The 18,402-nt window shown below is 39.6% G+C and overlaps 1 protein-coding gene across 1 annotated transcript; it reads left to right on the forward strand.

Moving 5' to 3' along the window:
* Nucleotides 1-13,677: 13,677 nt before the first annotated feature.
* Nucleotides 13,678-16,355, forward strand: LOC113467074 (protein SREK1IP1-like; the record flags this gene model as incomplete). The annotated part of the gene is given in 2 exon segments (XM_026823025.1): nt 13,678-13,733; nt 16,289-16,355. Coding segments are annotated over 2 exon segments (123 nt in total), but the record flags the coding sequence as incomplete, so codon positions are not given.
* Between the last annotated feature and the right edge of the window lie 2,047 nt (nt 16,356-18,402).

An 18,402-nucleotide genomic window follows, 5' to 3' on the forward strand; every position in this document is an offset into this window, starting at 1 on the left:
ACTACATCAAACAAATAATGGAGGATATGAACGTCACAACCTACTACGATCTCAAGAGGAAGGCAGAAGACAGGGAAATATGGCGTACTGCAGCAAACCAGCCTAATGGCTGTTAACCAATGATGATGATGATAGAGGGAACTGTAAGGCTCGTTGCAAAATCGAAGCGTAGTCGCGCGGCTTTTAGTAGCGCTTGAATGTTATTTGACAACTCGTATCTGCACATGCGCAGAAACGAGTTTTTGTCAAGTAACGTTCAAGAGTCAATTAACGGGACGCTAATGTTGTTTGCAAAAACTCGCTTTTCCAATAAACTTAGCCTAACTTTGAGGGATGTTTGCCCCTACACCTAAGCCTCGGAGTGACCTTTTTCTAAACGTAAGAAAAAAGAGTTACAAATCGATCTGATCCGAATTTTTTACTCACGAGTGTAGCTCAGTGTGCAGCGTCACCGTGTAGTTTTTGTCTCTATGTTTTGCTAAGTTTCCTCTCATTCAAAATATTCAAATTGTGACCCATAAACTCGAAATCAAACAATGCTGATTATGATATGAAATGAGAGAGGTAAAATTTTATGGCACAGAAATTTCGAGCTCGATACGATTGAAAACACCTGTGTGACCCTAGGTGGAGAACAACAACGACAACAACAACAACAACAACAACAACAACAACAACAACAACAACAACAACAACACACGGAAAGAAAAACTAGGGTGCCGAAAGCCTTACCGAGTGACTGGGTGCCGGCACTCAAATATTGAACAACAACCTTCACTGACAACAAATACAACAATACCAGTGTCGTTTAAAAACTACAAGTATAGGCACATGGAAAAAAAGCTAGCACAACAGATGTAGACCATTCTAAGTTAACATTAAAAAAAAAAAATTATCAAGTGTGTACTTAAGTAGGCACAAGTACATTTATAGCCTACCTAATTCTATTATCTATACAGATCTCTAGAGCTACTTGCATTCAACATTCATACTTTCGAATACCTACTTTGAGTACTTTCTTTCAAGTACTTTTGCAGAAGGCCATTAGGAAGAAAGCGAACTGCTTTTGTGAGTTTTTATCTCCTTCATTTTTATCGTCGTATGCAATCTGGCGTTCACGGGTTTCACAGAAAAGGTAGCAGCTAGAGATACCTTTTGTGTTCATTTCATAATTAGAAATGTTATTCTGCTTACAATTATACTTTTTGAAAATCAAGGTCTGGTGTATTAGTACGAACTGTTATTCTGCTGCTAATTATTGTTAACCTGTGAGAGACCTCCGTGTATCACACTAGGCTTGCACTCCGGAGGCCCCGGGTTCGATTCCCGGCGGGGTCGGAGTTTTTTAGACTCTGTGTTTGGACTGCACTCGGGAGGATAATTGAGGAGCAACTTTAATCGAGTAGTGACCGGTGGCGGCATTACCAGTGTAAAAAGATTCTTGAAATATATGGAAATTGATGGTCAAGGAGGTACTTGCTTAGTAGGTAATACTGTGAAATCCACAAAAACTCCGTTTTTTTTTTTTTTTTTTTTTTTTTTTGCCCCTCCCAGGGGACTAGAGGTAGGTACCTACCTACAAAGATCTCACAAATTATCTAGGACTTGATACAAACCGATATCGAGCAAAATGAAGATTTGGGCAAACTACCAAAAAATCCCCATTTTTTTCCTCAAATTTTCTTGACCCAAAAAATCCCCCAAAACTTTTTTAACCCCAAATGAGGCCAAAAATTCTCAATCTAACAACCCTGAGCAAGGTACAGATTTGGACAAACTACCGATGGAGGAACGTAAAACACATGGTGCAAATAATGGAAGCGACCTAGCAAAGGAAATCAGGATTGAAGATGATATCCTCCATAAATTCTCCTGTAGATACGTACCTACGGGTATAAATAGGTAGGTAGATGTAGGCACATTAGGTATGTTTTCATTACCTTTTGACCTTTTTTGTAAACGTTGAAGAAGAAGAAGAAGGAGAAGAAGAGAAAAAGAAGAAGGAGGAGGAGGATAAGATGAAGGAGAAGAAGAAGAGGAAGAGGAGGAGACGAAGAAGGATAATAGAAGAGTTAGAATAAGAAGAAATAGAAGAAAAAATAACAAAGGAGGAGGATGAGGAGAAGGAGGAGGAGAAGAAGAAGAAAAAGAAGGAGGAGGATAAGAAGAGGAAGGAGGAGGAGGAGAAGAAGAAGCATCTGTGGGAGCACCCACTAATACTATCGAGGTTAAACCTACGTCGCCGTTCAACAGTGACCTCAATCAAACGGCCTTCATGAAACACAGTTATAAAGTTATAATATTGTCATTTGTTCTACTTCTTTCTTCTTATCTAATCTAGTTCATCTGCCTTTTGATCGTTTCGTCCTATTCTCCGGATATCATCTCTCATTACTCCACCTGCATTATCCTAAATGTCTCACAAATGGTCTGTCTTCTAGCTCGTTTCAACCCCTGAAGATACTCTTGTCAACAAGAAAGCTATAGTAATGGCTGAGATAAATAAATGCTAGGTAAGTACCTATGCTACTGCTAATGTTATAATGCACCAGAAGATTAGTGGATGAGCTCCCAGCGACGGAACTCGATAAGAGGAAACGCAAACACACAAACCTTTTCGCAAGAGTTTGCAAAAAGAATAATTGAGAGAGGGTTGGAGAGTGAGAGAACAGGGAAGATAATATCGGAAGACACTCCCAGGGGAGGAGACGAAATGTGCATCAGTTAACAATGGATACTGTAACAAAATACATGGAGATACCCACGTGACTACCCACGGGTTAATATTACAGCAAAGCTCGTCGTTACGAGAATTTGTAAAAAAACATTTTCGGTTCCTTTTTTCTCCCTTTTTCACATTTATTCCCTTTGTCTTTGAAATAACAAGGGAAATTTCGGGAATTAATTTCGCCACGGTGATAAGGAGGAGGGAAAAGAAGGACGGGAAACAAATGTGAATGGGAGAGAAAGAGAAAGATAAGATAAATACAAGAATGTTACCTAGGGGGAAGAGAGATAGAATGATCTCATTACGCAGTGGCGTAATGGGTAAAAATGACACTTGGTAAAAAAGGGATAAAAAATACACTTGAGAGCAAAGCAACGAGGGCAGTTTGTATTTCCATCTCTTTACTTTGACAGAATTTTCTAAAATATTTGAAAACTTTTTTTTATATTATTATTATCATCACCTATTAGATAATGGAATAGTCTAGCTGGGGAGCAGACCAGCTTAGTCTGGCTGGAGGGTTTTAAACGGGGTTTATAAGAGCCTGAATTTCCCTTGGTAAAGTAACAGCAAAGGTTGAGTGCATCCACTCGTAAAATTTGTAGCCAAAACCAAATGTCAGCCGAAATCAATCACCCTAGCTAGGGCTGATTGAGAAGCTGACGAAAAACGCTGACCCCGTCAGAACACGGGAAAAGGCGAGGAAGAAGGAGGAGATAATATATTAGTATTAGTTGAAACGGACAGAGATGATATTAGATTTCTGTATTTTCTTTTCCGCCCCTCACTTTAATTTGAATAAAATCCAAACTTACCCCTCTGTCAGGTCATCTTCGATCAGCTAATGGGTGAATAGTAGATACATCCACCTACATGAATGAAATTGGGTATTTACCTGAAATCAAAGAGATGGAAAAATGCTGTAGATTCGTTTGAATTAGCATGAAAAATATTTTGACCTCAATATCTTATCTTGGTTTTTATGCTTTTTATACATTTCTATGAATTATCTGGTTTTTATAGATTTCTATGAATAAATATAGGTATATACTATAGCTCTTGAAAAATGTAGCTTTTTATAACTTTCCATCGGAAAATTCGTCATGAAAAACTCTATCAGTTTACAACTTTATGTTTATAGTCTTCCATCAATCACTTGGCAACAGATTCTGCAGTAAGTTAGCCTTTTGGCAACAGTGGAATCAACATTTTCTGAAGATCCTAAAGCAGCGCCAGTGCAGAGCCTACACTAGTCGCATTTTTCTTTCGAAATTTTCCCTCTCCTGAAGCTCGTTTTGCTTTCGACGTGATCATCTGTCGATTGCAGTGTAAACGGAACTTAACACTAGAACAATTAACAACTTAATTCCTAGAGAACCGACTATCCCGACCATCCCAGGTATTACCCAAAGGTCAGACCGAACAAACTTTTTCCTCGAAACTTCAAAATTCAAATCTCTTTTCATCAAGGGTATCAATATCTGTCTTTGACTTTGGGGGAAAATTTGATTAATCTGAACGAGACCCGGTCCCTAGTTTCTGCAAAATTTTATTAATTTTGACTCCCTCTCCAGGGGCGCTCACAGGGGGGTTCATTGGGGCTGATTTGCCTGGGCACAGGACTCCTCACGGGAGCCGGGAACCAGTGGTGGTGCTGTTGTTCTTATGTTTGTTTTTAATGTTGAGAGGAGGGGTCCATGATGTTATTGTAAACCTTAGCTTAGATCTTGTTTAGACTCTCAGAGTAAAGGGACTTTTCAGTCTCATTCTGACAGGATAAACAAGGTATATTCTATTCTATTTATAAGTTATCACCTGGGCCGGGCTAGGCTATGACCGGCCCTGTCCGTCTCTTTTGGACTTTTCTGTCCAAGGGGAAAACGAAATGGCGTGCCGATGTTGACCCAGACTAAGGCAGAACGAGAGAAAAAGAGAGGAAATCTTTCTATCTTAGATTTAATTTGCCAAAAAGCCTTTTTCGACCCTCGTATTTGGATTTCTTCTAGTGATAGATGATGTTCCTAGATATATTCCCTTAAAAGCTTCTCTTGGATTATATTTCCTCCAAATTCAGTACCTTTCCCTAGGTACATAGGTATTCTCCTTATGGTATAGGTATTCTCCTTAAGGGCTTTTGTTTTTTATGCCTTAACACTACATAAAAGTGTTCTTGTGAGTGTTTTAGTGTACGAGAGAAAGGGAGAGAGAGGGAGAGAGAGAAAGAGAGAGAGAGAGAGAGAGAGAGAGAGAGACAGACAGACAGAGCTTTGATCTTGAAAATGTTTTTGTATAGTAGCACACCTTATGGATGTGAACTGTGGACTCATTGAATGGCCAATAATAATGTCGTATTTGCTTTTCGGAAACTGAGGCGATTTCTCCTGAAATTCGCTTCCCCATTTTTGGTGTGCTAGTGCCTGTACTAATCCATTGGGAATGCACCATAAGATGATGCGCCATCTTGAAGAGAGGTTTTATACGGACAATACACCATAGCTAGCGCGTTTTTAACATTGGTCAATAATATCTGGTAGGTGGTAGGTAGGTACACTTACCCTACTCTCGAGTGTAACATAACAAACCTCAAGTTTAACACAATAAATTTAAATAATATTGAGGTAGAACCATCGTCACAACAATAAATTTTATTTGTTCACCTGGGACTTTTGGTACATTTGAAATTTAAATTCTTCTCTCTCGGCTTTGTTTCTCCCTCCTATTTCTCTCCCTCTTCATTTCCTTCTATCTTTTTCTCCCTCTTCCTCTCTCTCTATTCCCCCCTATCTCTTTCTGCCTCCTCTTCCTCTCCTTCCTTTCAATTTCTCTCTCTCCCTCTTTATATCCCTCTTTCCATCCATCTCTATCTTCCCATTTCCTCTCTTTTTCTTTCCCTTTATCTCTTACTGCCTCCTCCTCTTCTCCTTCCTTTCCATCTCTCTCCCCCTCTTTTTCCTTTCAAGCCATATCTCCCCCTCCAATTTCTCCTCTTCAGACCTAATAAAAACCTTAGGGGTTCAGTGAACAGAAGAACTTGCTCATAAAAATTGCCCCTATTGGGTCCCTGTTGACCAGATCGATCTCAAAATCTAAATAAAAATGTCCCTTGGGCGTTTGGAGTGTGTGTTTCAAAATTATCAAAATCGGACAAACGGTTCTCGATTTATGACGAAAGAAGGAAGTTGGATTGGATTGACACATTAGGACTCACGAGCCTTTTGTGGTTCCGTGGCTTAATTTAGGTATGTTTCCATTTGAAGACATAAAACTATCCAGGATAAAAGAAAAACTAGAACTGCATAGATAAAAGGAAAACTAAAAAAAGTAGTCAATCTGCAATATTACCTAAACTTTTTGATAAATTCCATCCTTTCAAAAGCTTCGCAAACCTTTCCACGTTTAACAAAAAGTGCACAACAACAACAACAAACAAGATCAAACCAACAATCAAGCAGATTTATCAAGATTTACTTCCGTGCACATTTCAAAAGCAAAAAAGGAACCGCACACAAACAACTGTTTGAAGACATGGAGGAGAAAAAAAAATCAACAAATCATCACAACACAAAGCGAAAAACACACACTAAAGATAAACAACGGTAAACCAGGAAGAAGAAGAAAGGAAAAAGAGAAGAAATATATCGAAACTAATTCAATGAAGTAAAAAAGAAAGCTCTAATTTCCGATCCTTCTTTTCCTTTCAAAGTATTTTTAGTTTCTAACAGAGGTACTCTGTACATTAGAAATAAAAACCTGTGTAGGTAGGTATTAGAAATTAAAAACATAGAACCCTATACAACCGTTGCATTAAACCGTCGATTTTTTTTTTTTAGGTTTGATGGAGCTAACTGTAACTGCTAAGGACTTATCGACCTGAAATCGAAGAGAGAAGAAATACAGGATAGGAGAAAGCCAGCCGTTCCGATAAAAGTTCAGGATAAAATTCGCCCAGGCCGGAAATCGAACCCGCTCCCAAGGCTTTTTTTATTCACTATGTTTTTAAAAGCCTTTGAATGGTAAGGCCACGGCCTCAAAAGAAGGACAATAGCCCAAAATCAAAATGATGATATTAAATTTTTGTGTCACTTCTGTGAGTCTAACCCCAAATCCCCAGATTGCAAAGCCACCGTTCCAGCATCTGAGGCTATCCCTGTATAAAAATTTTCTCCTTCATTTCTTTCCATTCAGACTTGATCTCACTTCTTCTCCCCGTTTAGCTGCTTTTAGCTAAATTTAGCTACATTTTAGCTAGCTATCGTATTTATAGTGCTCTATTTTTGTTACTCTCTATTATTTCAAATTGTTGTTACCTTTGAGATCTTTGTTGTTGAAGAGATCTTTATTTAAAGTTCCACCTTGTTTTGCCTCGTGGAGAATCAGATTTCATTGTTCATTCTTTATTTGAAAGAAAAAATCTTATTAGGTACCTACTATTACTTAAAAAAAAAAAGCAGGATAAACAAGGTATATTTTATTCTATTTATAAGTTATCACCTGGGCCGGGCTAGGCTATGACCGGCCCTGTCCGCCTCTTTTGGACTTTTCTGTCCAAGGGGAAAACGAAATGGCGTGCCGAAGTTGACCCAGACAAAGGCAGAACGAGAGAAAAAGAGAGGAAATCTTTCTATCTTATCCATTAGAATCATTAGATTTAATTTGCCAAAAAGCCTTTTTCGACCCTCGTATTTGGATTTCTTCTAGTGATAGATGATGTTCCTAGATATATTCCCTTAAAAGCTTCTCTTGGATTATATTTCCTCCAAAGTCAGTACCTTTCCGTAGGTATTCTCCTTAATATTATGGTATATGTATACTCCTTAAGGGCTTTTGTTTTTTATGCCTTAACACTACATAAAAGTGTTCTTGTGAGTGTTTTAGTGTACGAGAGAAAGGGAGAGAGAGAGAGAGAGAGAGACAGAGCTTTGATCTTGAAAATGTTTTTGTATAGTAGCACACCTTATGGGTGTGAACTGTGGACTCATTGAATGGCCAATAATAATGTCGTACCTACCTATTTGCTTTTCGGAAACTCAGGCGATTTCTCCTGAAATTCGCTTCCCCATTTTTGGTGTGCTAGTGCCTGTACTAATCCATTGGAAATGCACCATAAGATGATGCGCCATCTTGAAGAGGGGTTTTATACGGACAATACACCATAGCTAGCGCGTTTTTAACATGGGTCAATAATATCTGGTAGGTGGTAGGTACACTTACCCTATTCTCGAGTGTAACATAACAAACCTCAAGTATAACACAATAAATTTAAATAATATTGAGGTAGAACCATCGTCACAACAATAAATTTTATTTGTTCACCTGGGACTTTTGGTACATTTGAAATTTAAATTCTTCTCTCTCGGCTTTGTTTCTCCCTCCTATTTCTCTCCCTCTTCATTTCCTTCTATCTTTTTCTCCCTCTTCCTCTCTCTCTATTCCCCCCTATCTCTTTCTGCCTCCTCTTCCTCTCCTTCCTTTCAATTTCTCTCTCTCCCTCTTTATATCCCTCTTTCCATCCATCTCTATCTTCCCATTTCCTCTCTTTTTCTTTCCCTTTATCTCTTACTGCCTCCTCCTCTTCTCCTTCCTTTCCATCTCTCTCCCCCTCTTTTTCCTTTCAAGCCATATCTCCCCCTCCAATTTCTCCTCTTCAGACCTAATAAAAACCTTAGGGGTTCAGTGAACAGAAGAACTTGCTCATAAAAATTGCCCCTATTGGGTCCCTGTTGACCAGATCGATCTCAAAATCTAAATAAAAATGTCCCTTGGGCGTTTGGAGTGTGTGTTTCAAAATTATCAAAATCGGATACTCAAAATAATTGCACGGCATTCATACAAATTCTTATTGTTTGATTTAGATCTAAATAATTTTAATACCTGCCAGCCTACTTAGCTTAGTTGGTAGTGCGTCTGCCTTGTAAGCGCTAGGCCGCGGGTTCGATTCCCGCCCGGGGCGGGTTTTATCCTGATGGGATAATGTTCGTTCTCGGAACGGCTGGCTTTCTCCTATCCTGTCTTCCTTCTCTCTTCGATTTCTATAGCAGTTACAGTTCCCTCTGTCAAACCTCTTTAAAAAAAAATTAATACCTATGTAATTTGATTCCAAAATTCTTTTAACTATACCTTAGCCAGGGGCTAGAGCACGTTGATGACTAAAGCTAAACAAAGTTAAGTGTGGTTGGTATACGGATGGATGACCAGTCAGTAAAAGGATTAGCAGTTATACAGTGCCTTTAAACCTCGATTAAAAAAAAACCCTTGGTTTATAAACACTCTAAATTAAAAATAGAACATTGGGTAGGTGCGTAGGTAGATATCTTGTGAAAGTACAAAAAAGCACAATTTTTTTTGCTTATGCAAACTTCTCTCTCTCTCTCTCTCTCTCTTCCTCTCTCTCTCTCTCTCTTCCCCTCTCTCTCTCTCTCTTCCTGTCAAAAGTAATTACACAAAGTGACTGTTAGCTTTCCATCATCTGCTCTCTTTCTCTCTCTCTCTTTCTCTCTCTCTCTCTCGCTTGCCATCTCTATTTGTACAGATTCTGTTTAAACAGAGATCGCAAGAGAGAGAGAGAGAGAGAGAGAGAGAGAGAGAGAGAAACAGACTATAGAAGGGGGGAGACTGAGGGATAAACGGAGGGAGAGAGAAAGTTTCACAAATATAAAGAGAAAATTAGAAATAAAGCTTCTAAGAGAGAGAGAGAGAGAGAGAGAGAGAGAGAGAGAGAAAGGGATGGGAGAGAGAGGTAAAGCGAGGTGAAATGGGAGAGGGAAAGATAAAATCCCATTTCTTTCACACACCGTTCTTTTCAATCTTCCTTTTTTCCCTCCTTTGTCTTCTCTAATCCTCAAATTTTCTTGACCCAAAAAATCCCCCAAAACTTTTTTAACCCCAAAATGAGGCCCAAAATTCTCAATCTGACAACCCTGAGCAAGGTACAGATTTGGACAAACTACCTGTGGAGTAATGTAAAACACATGGTACAAATAATGGAAGCGACCTAGCAAAGGAAATCAGGACTGAAGATGATATCCTCCATAAATTCTCCTGTAGATAGATACCTACGGGTATAAGTAGGTAGGTAGATGTAGGCACATTAGGTATGTTTTCATTACCTTTTGACCTTTTTTGTAAACGTTGAAGAAGGAGAAGGAGGAGAAGGAGAATAAGATAAAGGAGAAGAAGAAGAGGAAGGAGGAGGAGAAGAAGGAAAAAGAAGAAGAAGGAGGAGGAGGATAATATGAAGGAGAAGAAGAAGAGGAAGAGGAGGAGACGAAGAAGGATAATAGAAGAGTATAAGAAGAAATAAAATTCTATAAGAAGAAATAGAAATAGAAAATTTCTTCTATTTCTTCTTATTCTATAAGAAGAAATAGAAGAAAAAATAACAAAGGAGGAGGAGGAGAAAGAGGAGGAGGAGGAGGAGAAAGAGGAGGAGGAGAAGAAGAAGAAAAAGAAGGAGGAGGATAAGATGAAGGAGAAGAAGAAGAAGAAGAAGAAGAAGAAGAAGAAGAAGAGGAAGGATCCTAAATGTCTCAAAAATGGTCTGTCTTCTACCTCGTTTCAACCCCTGAAGATACTCTTGTCAACTGCTGTTAACAAGAGAGCTATAGTAATGGCTAAGATAAATAAATGCTAGGTAAGTACCTATGCTACTGCTAATGTTATAATGCACCAGAAGATTAGTGGATAAGCTCCCAGCGACGGAACTCGATAAGAGAAAACGCAAACACACAAAACTTTTCGCAAGAGTTTGCAAAAAGAATAATTGAGAGAGGGTTGGAGAGTGAGAGAAGAGGGAAGATAATATCGGAAGACACTCCCAGGGGAGGAGACGAAATGTGCATCAGTTAACAATGGATACTGTAACAAAATACATGGAGAATAACAAGAGAGCTGTAGTCAAAGGAATAATGGCAGAGAGAAATAAAGAAAACACCTTTCTAGTCGGAAAAGCTCCTAATGATACACTTTAGGGAATTCGAAGAACGAGAATCGAGCACAAGGGGAACTCCCCAACTCTGTACGAGTTATGCATGCTCGCCAGAAAGTACGTGGAAGCTCTACAACATATAGCACAACTTGTATTACAACCTTTGAAAATCGTGCACAGCTCGACAAAAATTTTCCGAAAGGATTCAAAGGAGAAGCTCACAAAGACCCGAAGAACACAAACAAAGACCCGGGTAAAATGTTTCAGTCGAAGGTCTGGAAAGTGAAAATGGGGAACACAGAGGAGCCAGGCAGGGAGGAAAAAATATAATCAAAAGAAAGAATATGCTAACTGGTACTATCCCCGAGGGGATCAAATTTGTTAGAAGAGAGAAAACTAAAATGAAAGAATGGAGGAATTAAGGGGGTAGGAAATGGGAGAGAGAGAAAAGTTAGACGAATTTAATAGTGTTCAGCAAGACCAGAGTTTTTTTGTGTAGATGTTTATGAATAATGCGTTCAAAGCAGTCTCTAAGGTCGGGAGAAAAAGAAATTAAATTGAAAAGACGAGGGGGAAGACAAACAAGAGATGATGACAAACAGGAAAATGAAAGAGAAGGGAAGGGGAAAAGGAACGGGAATAAGTACCGCATGTATGAAGAAATGATAGAGGAACAAGAAGAAGATGAAAAATAAAAATATGAAGAGAAGGAGAAGAATTAGGAGAAGAAGAAGAAGAGGAGGAGGAAAAAGTAGAATAACGAGGGGTAAAAGAAGAAGAAGAGGAAAAAGTAGAATAACGAGGAGTAAAAGAGGAAGAAGAAGAGGAAAAAGTAGAATAACGAGGAGTAAAAGAAGAATAAGAAGAAGAAGAAGTGTAACGTTGTAAACGTTGCGTGGTTACCTTGCGTGTAAACGCGCCCCTTTATATCAGCTGATAGGTTGTTTTGTTCTGTTCGTTTAAAGAAGAAAAAGAGGAGGAAAAAGTAGAATAACGAGGGGTAAAAGAAGAAGAAGAGGAAAAAGTAGAATAACGAGGAGTGAAAGAAGAAGAAGAAGAGGAAAAAGTAGAATAACGAGGAGTGAAGGAAGAAGAAGAAGAAGAGGAAAAAGTAGAATAACGAGGAGTAAAAGAAGAAGAAGAGGAAAAAGTAGAATAACGAGGAGTAAAAGAAGAAGAAAAAGAAGGAACAATAGAAGATTGAGAAGGAGGATAAGTACGAAGAAAATAATAAAAGAAGTAAACGCAAAGTAGGCGGAAGAAAAGAAGAATGAACAATATTGGAAACAGCAGAAGAAAATTGAGGATAAGTAGGTACAATACAAAGAAAGAAAATGAAATGAGAAGAAAAAGGCTAACGAGGAGTAAGAAGAAGAAAAGAAGTCTTATTCCTACACAGCGGAAGAGGAGAAGGAGGAGGAAGAGAAAAAGAAGAAGAAGTCTTATTTCTACAAGACGGAGGAGGAGAATGAGGAAGAGGAGGAGGAGGAAGAAGAAGAAGAAGAAGAAGAAGAAGAAATCTTATTCCTACAAGGATCAGGGGGAGGAAGAGAAGAAGGAGAAGTCTTATTCCTACACAGAGGAGAGGGTTCCTCTCCATTGCTTTTCCACCATCGCTATGAGGACAAGGGCTATTATTATGATTTCTCATATTCTTGGATTTCGTCCAAGCGGAAAATGTTATTACCAGAAAGATAAAAACGGACCCGATGGAGAGGAGGGGAAGAGGGAGGGAGGAAAATGGTGGCGAAAGAGGGAGACAAAAAGGAATGGGAAGGATTTGTTATGGCTTGGAGGCGAGAGTGGGTTGTGGGAAAACAATTGAGAGGGAGAAAAAATGACGGAGAAGGAGGAGGAGGAAAAAGAAGAATAGGTGGACGAGGAGGAGGAGAATTTACAGAGTAACAGAAGGAGGGAGAGGAATAGGAGGTGATGGTGACGAGGTAGATAAAGAGGGCAGGAAAGGACAGGAGAAAGGAATGAAGTAAGGAGAAGAAAGAAAAGCAGGAGGATGTGAAGGGAATGGAGGAGAAGAACGAAAAGGAAGGAAGAGGTCAAGTTTGAGAAGGAGGAGAAGAAGAAGGAAGAGGAGGCGAGGGAAGAAGAGGAGAGGTTGCGGATGTTAAGAAGATGGTAAAGATGGAACAGAAGGATAATAAGAGAGAAAAGAAAAGAAAGCGAGGGAGGAGAAAAATAGGAAATCGGAGGGAAGAATACAGTGGAAAAGGGAGAGATTGCAAAGAAAAAGAAGGAAAGACTGCGGAAGATTGGAGGGAATTCAGAACGAAAGACGGGAGAAAGGGGAAGGAAAGACAGGAGAGAGGAAAAGAAGAGAGGGGAAAGGTAGGAGGATAAGGGAGGGAGAAGAAAGGGGAAGAGACAAAGAGGGAGAGAGCGGAGGGAATTTAGATCGAAAGTCAAGAAAAGAGGAGTTGGAAAGACAGGGAGAAAATGGAAGAGAGACAGGGAAAGAGGAGAAGGAAAGGCATTAGGAGAGGGAGAGGAAATGGGATGGACGGGAAAAGAGGGGAATGAAAAACAGGAGGAGAGGGGAAGGGAAGGAGAAAAAAGGGGAAAAAGAGAGGAGGGAAAGAGAAGAAGGGAAAACAGGAGGAAAGGAGAGAAAAGGGAAGGGGGAAGGGACAAAGAGGGAGAGAGGGGATAGAATGGGAAGAGAGACAGGGAAAGAGGAGAAGGAAAAACAAGGAGACAGGGGAAGGAATGGGAAGAAAGACAAGAAAAGAGGAGAAGGAAAGACAGGAGGAGATGGGAAGCAGCAGAAAGGAGAGATAAGGGGAAGGGACAAACAGAACGTTGGAAGTGAGAGCTGGCGTAATGGTTGAACTTTAGGTCGTGACGGTCAGAATGTGGGGGGGGAGAGCTGTTTACTTCTTCAGAATGTACTCGGCTTCAAATTGATGATTCAAAAGTAGGAGAAGAAGAAGGAGGAGAAGAAGAAGTCTTATTTCTACAAGACGGAGGAGGAGAAGGAGGAAGGAGGAGAAGAAGAAGAAGGAGGAAGAAGAAGAAGAAGAAATCTTATTCCTACAAGGATCAGGGGGAGGAAGAGAAGAAGGAGAAGTCTTATTCCTACACAGAGGAGAGGGAGGGGGAGGAGGAGAAGGAGGAGGAGGAAAATGAGAATGAGCAAGAGAATAGGTAAAGAGAAAGGTGGAAGAGAAGAGAGCAAAGAAGAGAGCAATATTGGAAACAGTAAATCGAGAATGTTCAATGTCATGTTCACTGACTGGAAATAATGAAATGCAAAAATTTTCCACAATGCAGTTGAGTTCAGATTGTACAACAAGGCCGTATTTAAGAGGGCCCAGGGGTCCCACCCGTAAAATAATATGGCCTTGAGAATGAATAAAATCAAAAAAGTATGAATTCTGAATATCCTAATAAAACATGTGACACTAGGTATTTTAATTTTAATGATTTACCTATTTTATTTTTTCGTTTGATACCTATATTGAACTGTAACAAAGAAGGTCTCATCGTCCCGAAATCGAAGAGAAGAGGGCAGGAGAAAGTCATGCCCAGCCGTTCCAACAGCGATCCTTATCTGTTTAGGATAAAGTTCCCCCGGACAGGATTCAAAACCTCGATCCAGCTTTTACAAGACAGGCACGCTACCTTCCACGCTAACTAGGCTGGCAAGTGGCAAACACCAGATTCACTGGGATAAGAAATCTGACATCTCCACTGATTTACAAAGAGGGAGAAAGGGGATAGAATGGGAAGAGAGACAGGGAAAGAGGGGAAGGAAAAACAAGGAGACAGGGGATAGAATGGGAAGAAAGAGAAGAAAAGAGGAGAAGGAAAGACAGGAGGAGATGGGAAGCAGCAGAAAGGAGAGAGAAGGGGAAGGGACAAACAGAACGTTGGAAGTGAGAGCTGGCGTAATGGTTGAACTTTAGGTCGTGACGGTCAGAATGTGGGGGGGGAGGGTCGAAAAGATGGAGGTACAGAGGGGCTTTTTGAATTTATTTGGCCAAATGTTTCACTGTATGGTGGAGAGGTTTGGGGAATTCGAATACGTTCTTCGGTGCCGTTGAACGGAGGTACCTCGCCTTGTAAGGTGACCATTAGGTAAAATAAATGTCCCCTATCTGGTCAAACAGTCGAACTTTACTATAGCTACTAATCCTCAGAACTTCTTTGGCCATATGAAAGAGTTACGAAGGGATCCTTCAAAGAATGTCTGATCGTCCCAAAATCGAAAAATCGAAGGGAGAAGAAGACAAGGTAGGAGAAAGCCAGCCGTTCCGAGAACACAAACTTATCTGTTTAGGATAAAGGTCGCCCCGGGCGGAATAGAGCCTGCACTCTAGCTCTTAAAAGGCTTCACTACCTTTAAAGGAAGGTGACTAAGCTGGCTAAAGATAAAAATAAAAATATAAAAATTAAATAAATTAGGTACATAATTATAAAAATAATAAAAAAAAAACACCAAAAACAACCTTTTCCTTTCTTCACATTCTTTCATAACTCTCATTTAACATTTAGACTGAATGGCCATCAGAGGGGAAACCTATTTTGGAAATTTAAATTTCTTGACCCGAGTTGGTTATACGGTGACGTTACACCTCCATACTGGACTCCACACACAGGAATTTCGTCAGAAAAGACCCCCCATTTCAATGTAATGTTCCATTAACAGAAGTATGAGTGAAGAGTGTACGGCTACCCGCCAGATCTTATTAAGATAACACTTGGCCAAACATAAATGATCCTCAGCCCAGGCCAAGTTGTTATCACAGCAGCTGCTCTCAAGTATCTATCTCTACTTGTGTTAAATGTATCGAATCCTTAAGATAAGGAAGAAAGGACCCCCCGTTTTATATCTCTGTTGTCACCCTAACCCTTATTAAACCTTCTGTCTTTCTCTTTTTCTCTTTCTCTCTCTATCACTCTCTGTCTTACTCCTTATCTTGCTCATTCCTTCTCTCTCTGTCTATCTCGCTCTCTCTTTCTCTTGCTCTCTCCTCTTATTCTTGCTCTTTCTTTCTCTCTCTTTTTATAACTCTGTTGTCACCCCAGCCCTTATTAACCTCTGTCTTTCTCTTTCTTTCTTTTTCTTTCTCTCTCTTCTCATTCTCTCTCTCTCTCTTTCGTTCTCTCTCTATCTCTCTCTCTTTATACCTAACTCTGTTGTCACCAACCCTTATCAACCTCTGTCTTTCTCGCTCTTTCTATCTTTATCTCCCTCTCTCTTTCTCTCTCTTTGTATTCACACTCTCTCTCGTTCTTTCTCGATCTATGTTTCTCTCTCTCTGTTCAGTTATTTCTTTCACTCGTTTATAAAGACAAAGAAACGGGAGCGAGAGAGACAGAGAAAAAGAAAGAAAGAGAAAGACAAATAATAAACGTATAAATAAGTAATATTTTAATTTGGATCCTTCCCAATCAGTTTCCATTTAATGAAAATTAATGGACGAGAATTTTCCAGAAGTTCGCGCTCTGAAGTATGCAACGCTCGAAATGAGAGGGAGGTAAAGCTCATTTTCTACGATTTTTTTCCTCCCACGTCAGGAAAATATGAACAAGTAGAAATATGGATGTGGGACGAGGAGGTGGAGGATGAGAAAAGGGAAAAAAAGAAGGGAAGTAAGAGGAGGTGGTGAATTGGAAAGAGGAGTAAAGAAGGAGTAAGAGCGGGAAAAGAAAGAGGAAGAGCGAAAGGAGGAGGAGGAGGAGGAAAAGGACGCAGATAGAAGGAGGAGCAGGAGGAATATAAGGAGAGAAAAAAGGAGCAGGAGGAGAGGAGAGAGAGGAGAGGGAGAAGAAGAAGAATAAAAGGGGAGGAGGAAAATTAGAAAAACAAGCTGGGTCCGTCCCTCCGGGAATTTTTTAGGCCGTAGTTTATTCGATCGTGATTAGAGAAAATCAGTACCTACCTATGTAGTCTATGTACCTACCTAATTTGTTTAATATTCAGATTATTATTATTATAATTATTATTATTATTATTATTATTATTCTTGATTTGATTTTACTTTCATGTAATGATTTAAAATCAAGACTAGAGCCCGTTCTCCCTTTCTTCCGAATATAATGTTTAAGTCACCCATCCATTTATTGGCCTTTCTCGGCGTAGCTTAACACAGGTGACGCTAAAATTATCGACTGAAGTGTTATCTAAAACTTTCTCGCTTTGAGTTCATAGGTCGTCTCCTATTTCTCTCCCTCTTCATTTCCTTCTATCTTTTTCTTCCTCTTCCTCTCTCTCTATTCCCCCTATCTCTTTCTGCTTACTCTTCCTCTCCTTCCTTTCCATTTCTCTCTCTCCCTCTTTATATCCCTCTTTCCCTCCATCTCTCTCCCCCTCTTTTTCCTTTTCAAGCCATATTTCCCCCTCCGATTTCTCCTCTTCAGACCTAATAAAACCTTAGGGGTTCAGTGAACAGAAAAACTTGCTCATAAAAATTGCCCCTATTGTGTCCCTGTTGGCCAGATCGATCTCAAAATCTACATAGAAAATGTCCCTTGGGCGTTTGGAGTGTGTTTGTCAAAATTATCAAAATCGGACAAACGGTTCTCGATTCATGACGAAAGAAGGAAGTTGGATTGGATTGACACATTAGGACTCACGAGCCTTTTGTGGTTCCGTGGCTTAATCAAGGTATGTTTCCATTTGAAGACATAAAACTATCCAGGATAAAAGAAAAACTAGAAGCATGGATAAAAGGAAAACTAAAAAAAGTAGTCAATCTGCAATATTACCTAAACTTTTTGATAAATTCCATCCTTTCAAAAGCTTCGCAAACCTTTCCACGTTTCACAAAAAGTGCACAACAACAACAACAACAACAACAAACAAGATCAAACCAACAATCAAGCAGATTTATCAAGATTTACTTCCGTGCACATTGCAAAAGCATAAAAGGAACCGCTCACAAACAACTGTTTGAAGACATGGAGGAGAAATAAAATCAACAAATCATCACAACACAAAGCGAAAAACACACACGAAAGATAAACAACGGTAAACCAGGAAGAAGAAGAAAGGAAAAAGAGAAGAAATATATCGAAACTAATTCAATGAAGTAAAAAAGAAAGTGGAACGAAAGAACTTAAAATAAAAACGTAAATAAAGAGTAACAACAAATCAAACAATAATGGAACCTGGGATCCGTCAAGAACCCAAAGAGAGAACAGAAGAGAAGAGTCACAGTTCCATTTTATTATTCCATTCTCAAACTAGAGGTACCTACCTACAAAGATCTCACAAATTATCTAGGACTTGATACAAACCGATATCGAGCAAAATGAAGATTTGGGCAAACTACCAAACCTGTAATTCCTTAAGGTCTTATAATCCCGAAAACGAAGAGAGAAGGAGGTCAGGATAGAAGAAAGCCAGCCGTTCCGAGAACGAACATTATCTGTTCAGGATAAAATCTGTCTCGGGTGGGAATCCAAGAAGGGACCTAGCGCTTAAAAGGGAGACGCGCGACCCTCCAGGCTAACTAGGCTGGCTCTGGCTAATACTGTTTACGGTCAAACTTTCTTGACTTGGCTGCGCGGAGCACTACTGCGCTCCTTAATGGTTACCTATTGCACACCATTTTTCTGAACCACCCTCTATAGAAAGACGGTCTTTGTATAAACAGGCAGGTAATTTTTAGTCTGTCTGGCATAGATTGAAAAGTTAGAAAAACCTAATCAAAGTCTGGAGAGAAAAAATGGAGAAAAAAAAACTCGAGAGAAAATTGACTTGACAGTTTTTTAAGGGCCGAAATGAGCC

This window comes from Diaphorina citri, unplaced genomic scaffold (genome assembly GCF_000475195.1).
Source record: "Diaphorina citri unplaced genomic scaffold, Diaci psyllid genome assembly version 1.1 scaffold397, whole genome shotgun sequence".
Taxonomy (NCBI): Eukaryota; Metazoa; Arthropoda; class Insecta; order Hemiptera; family Psyllidae; genus Diaphorina; species Diaphorina citri.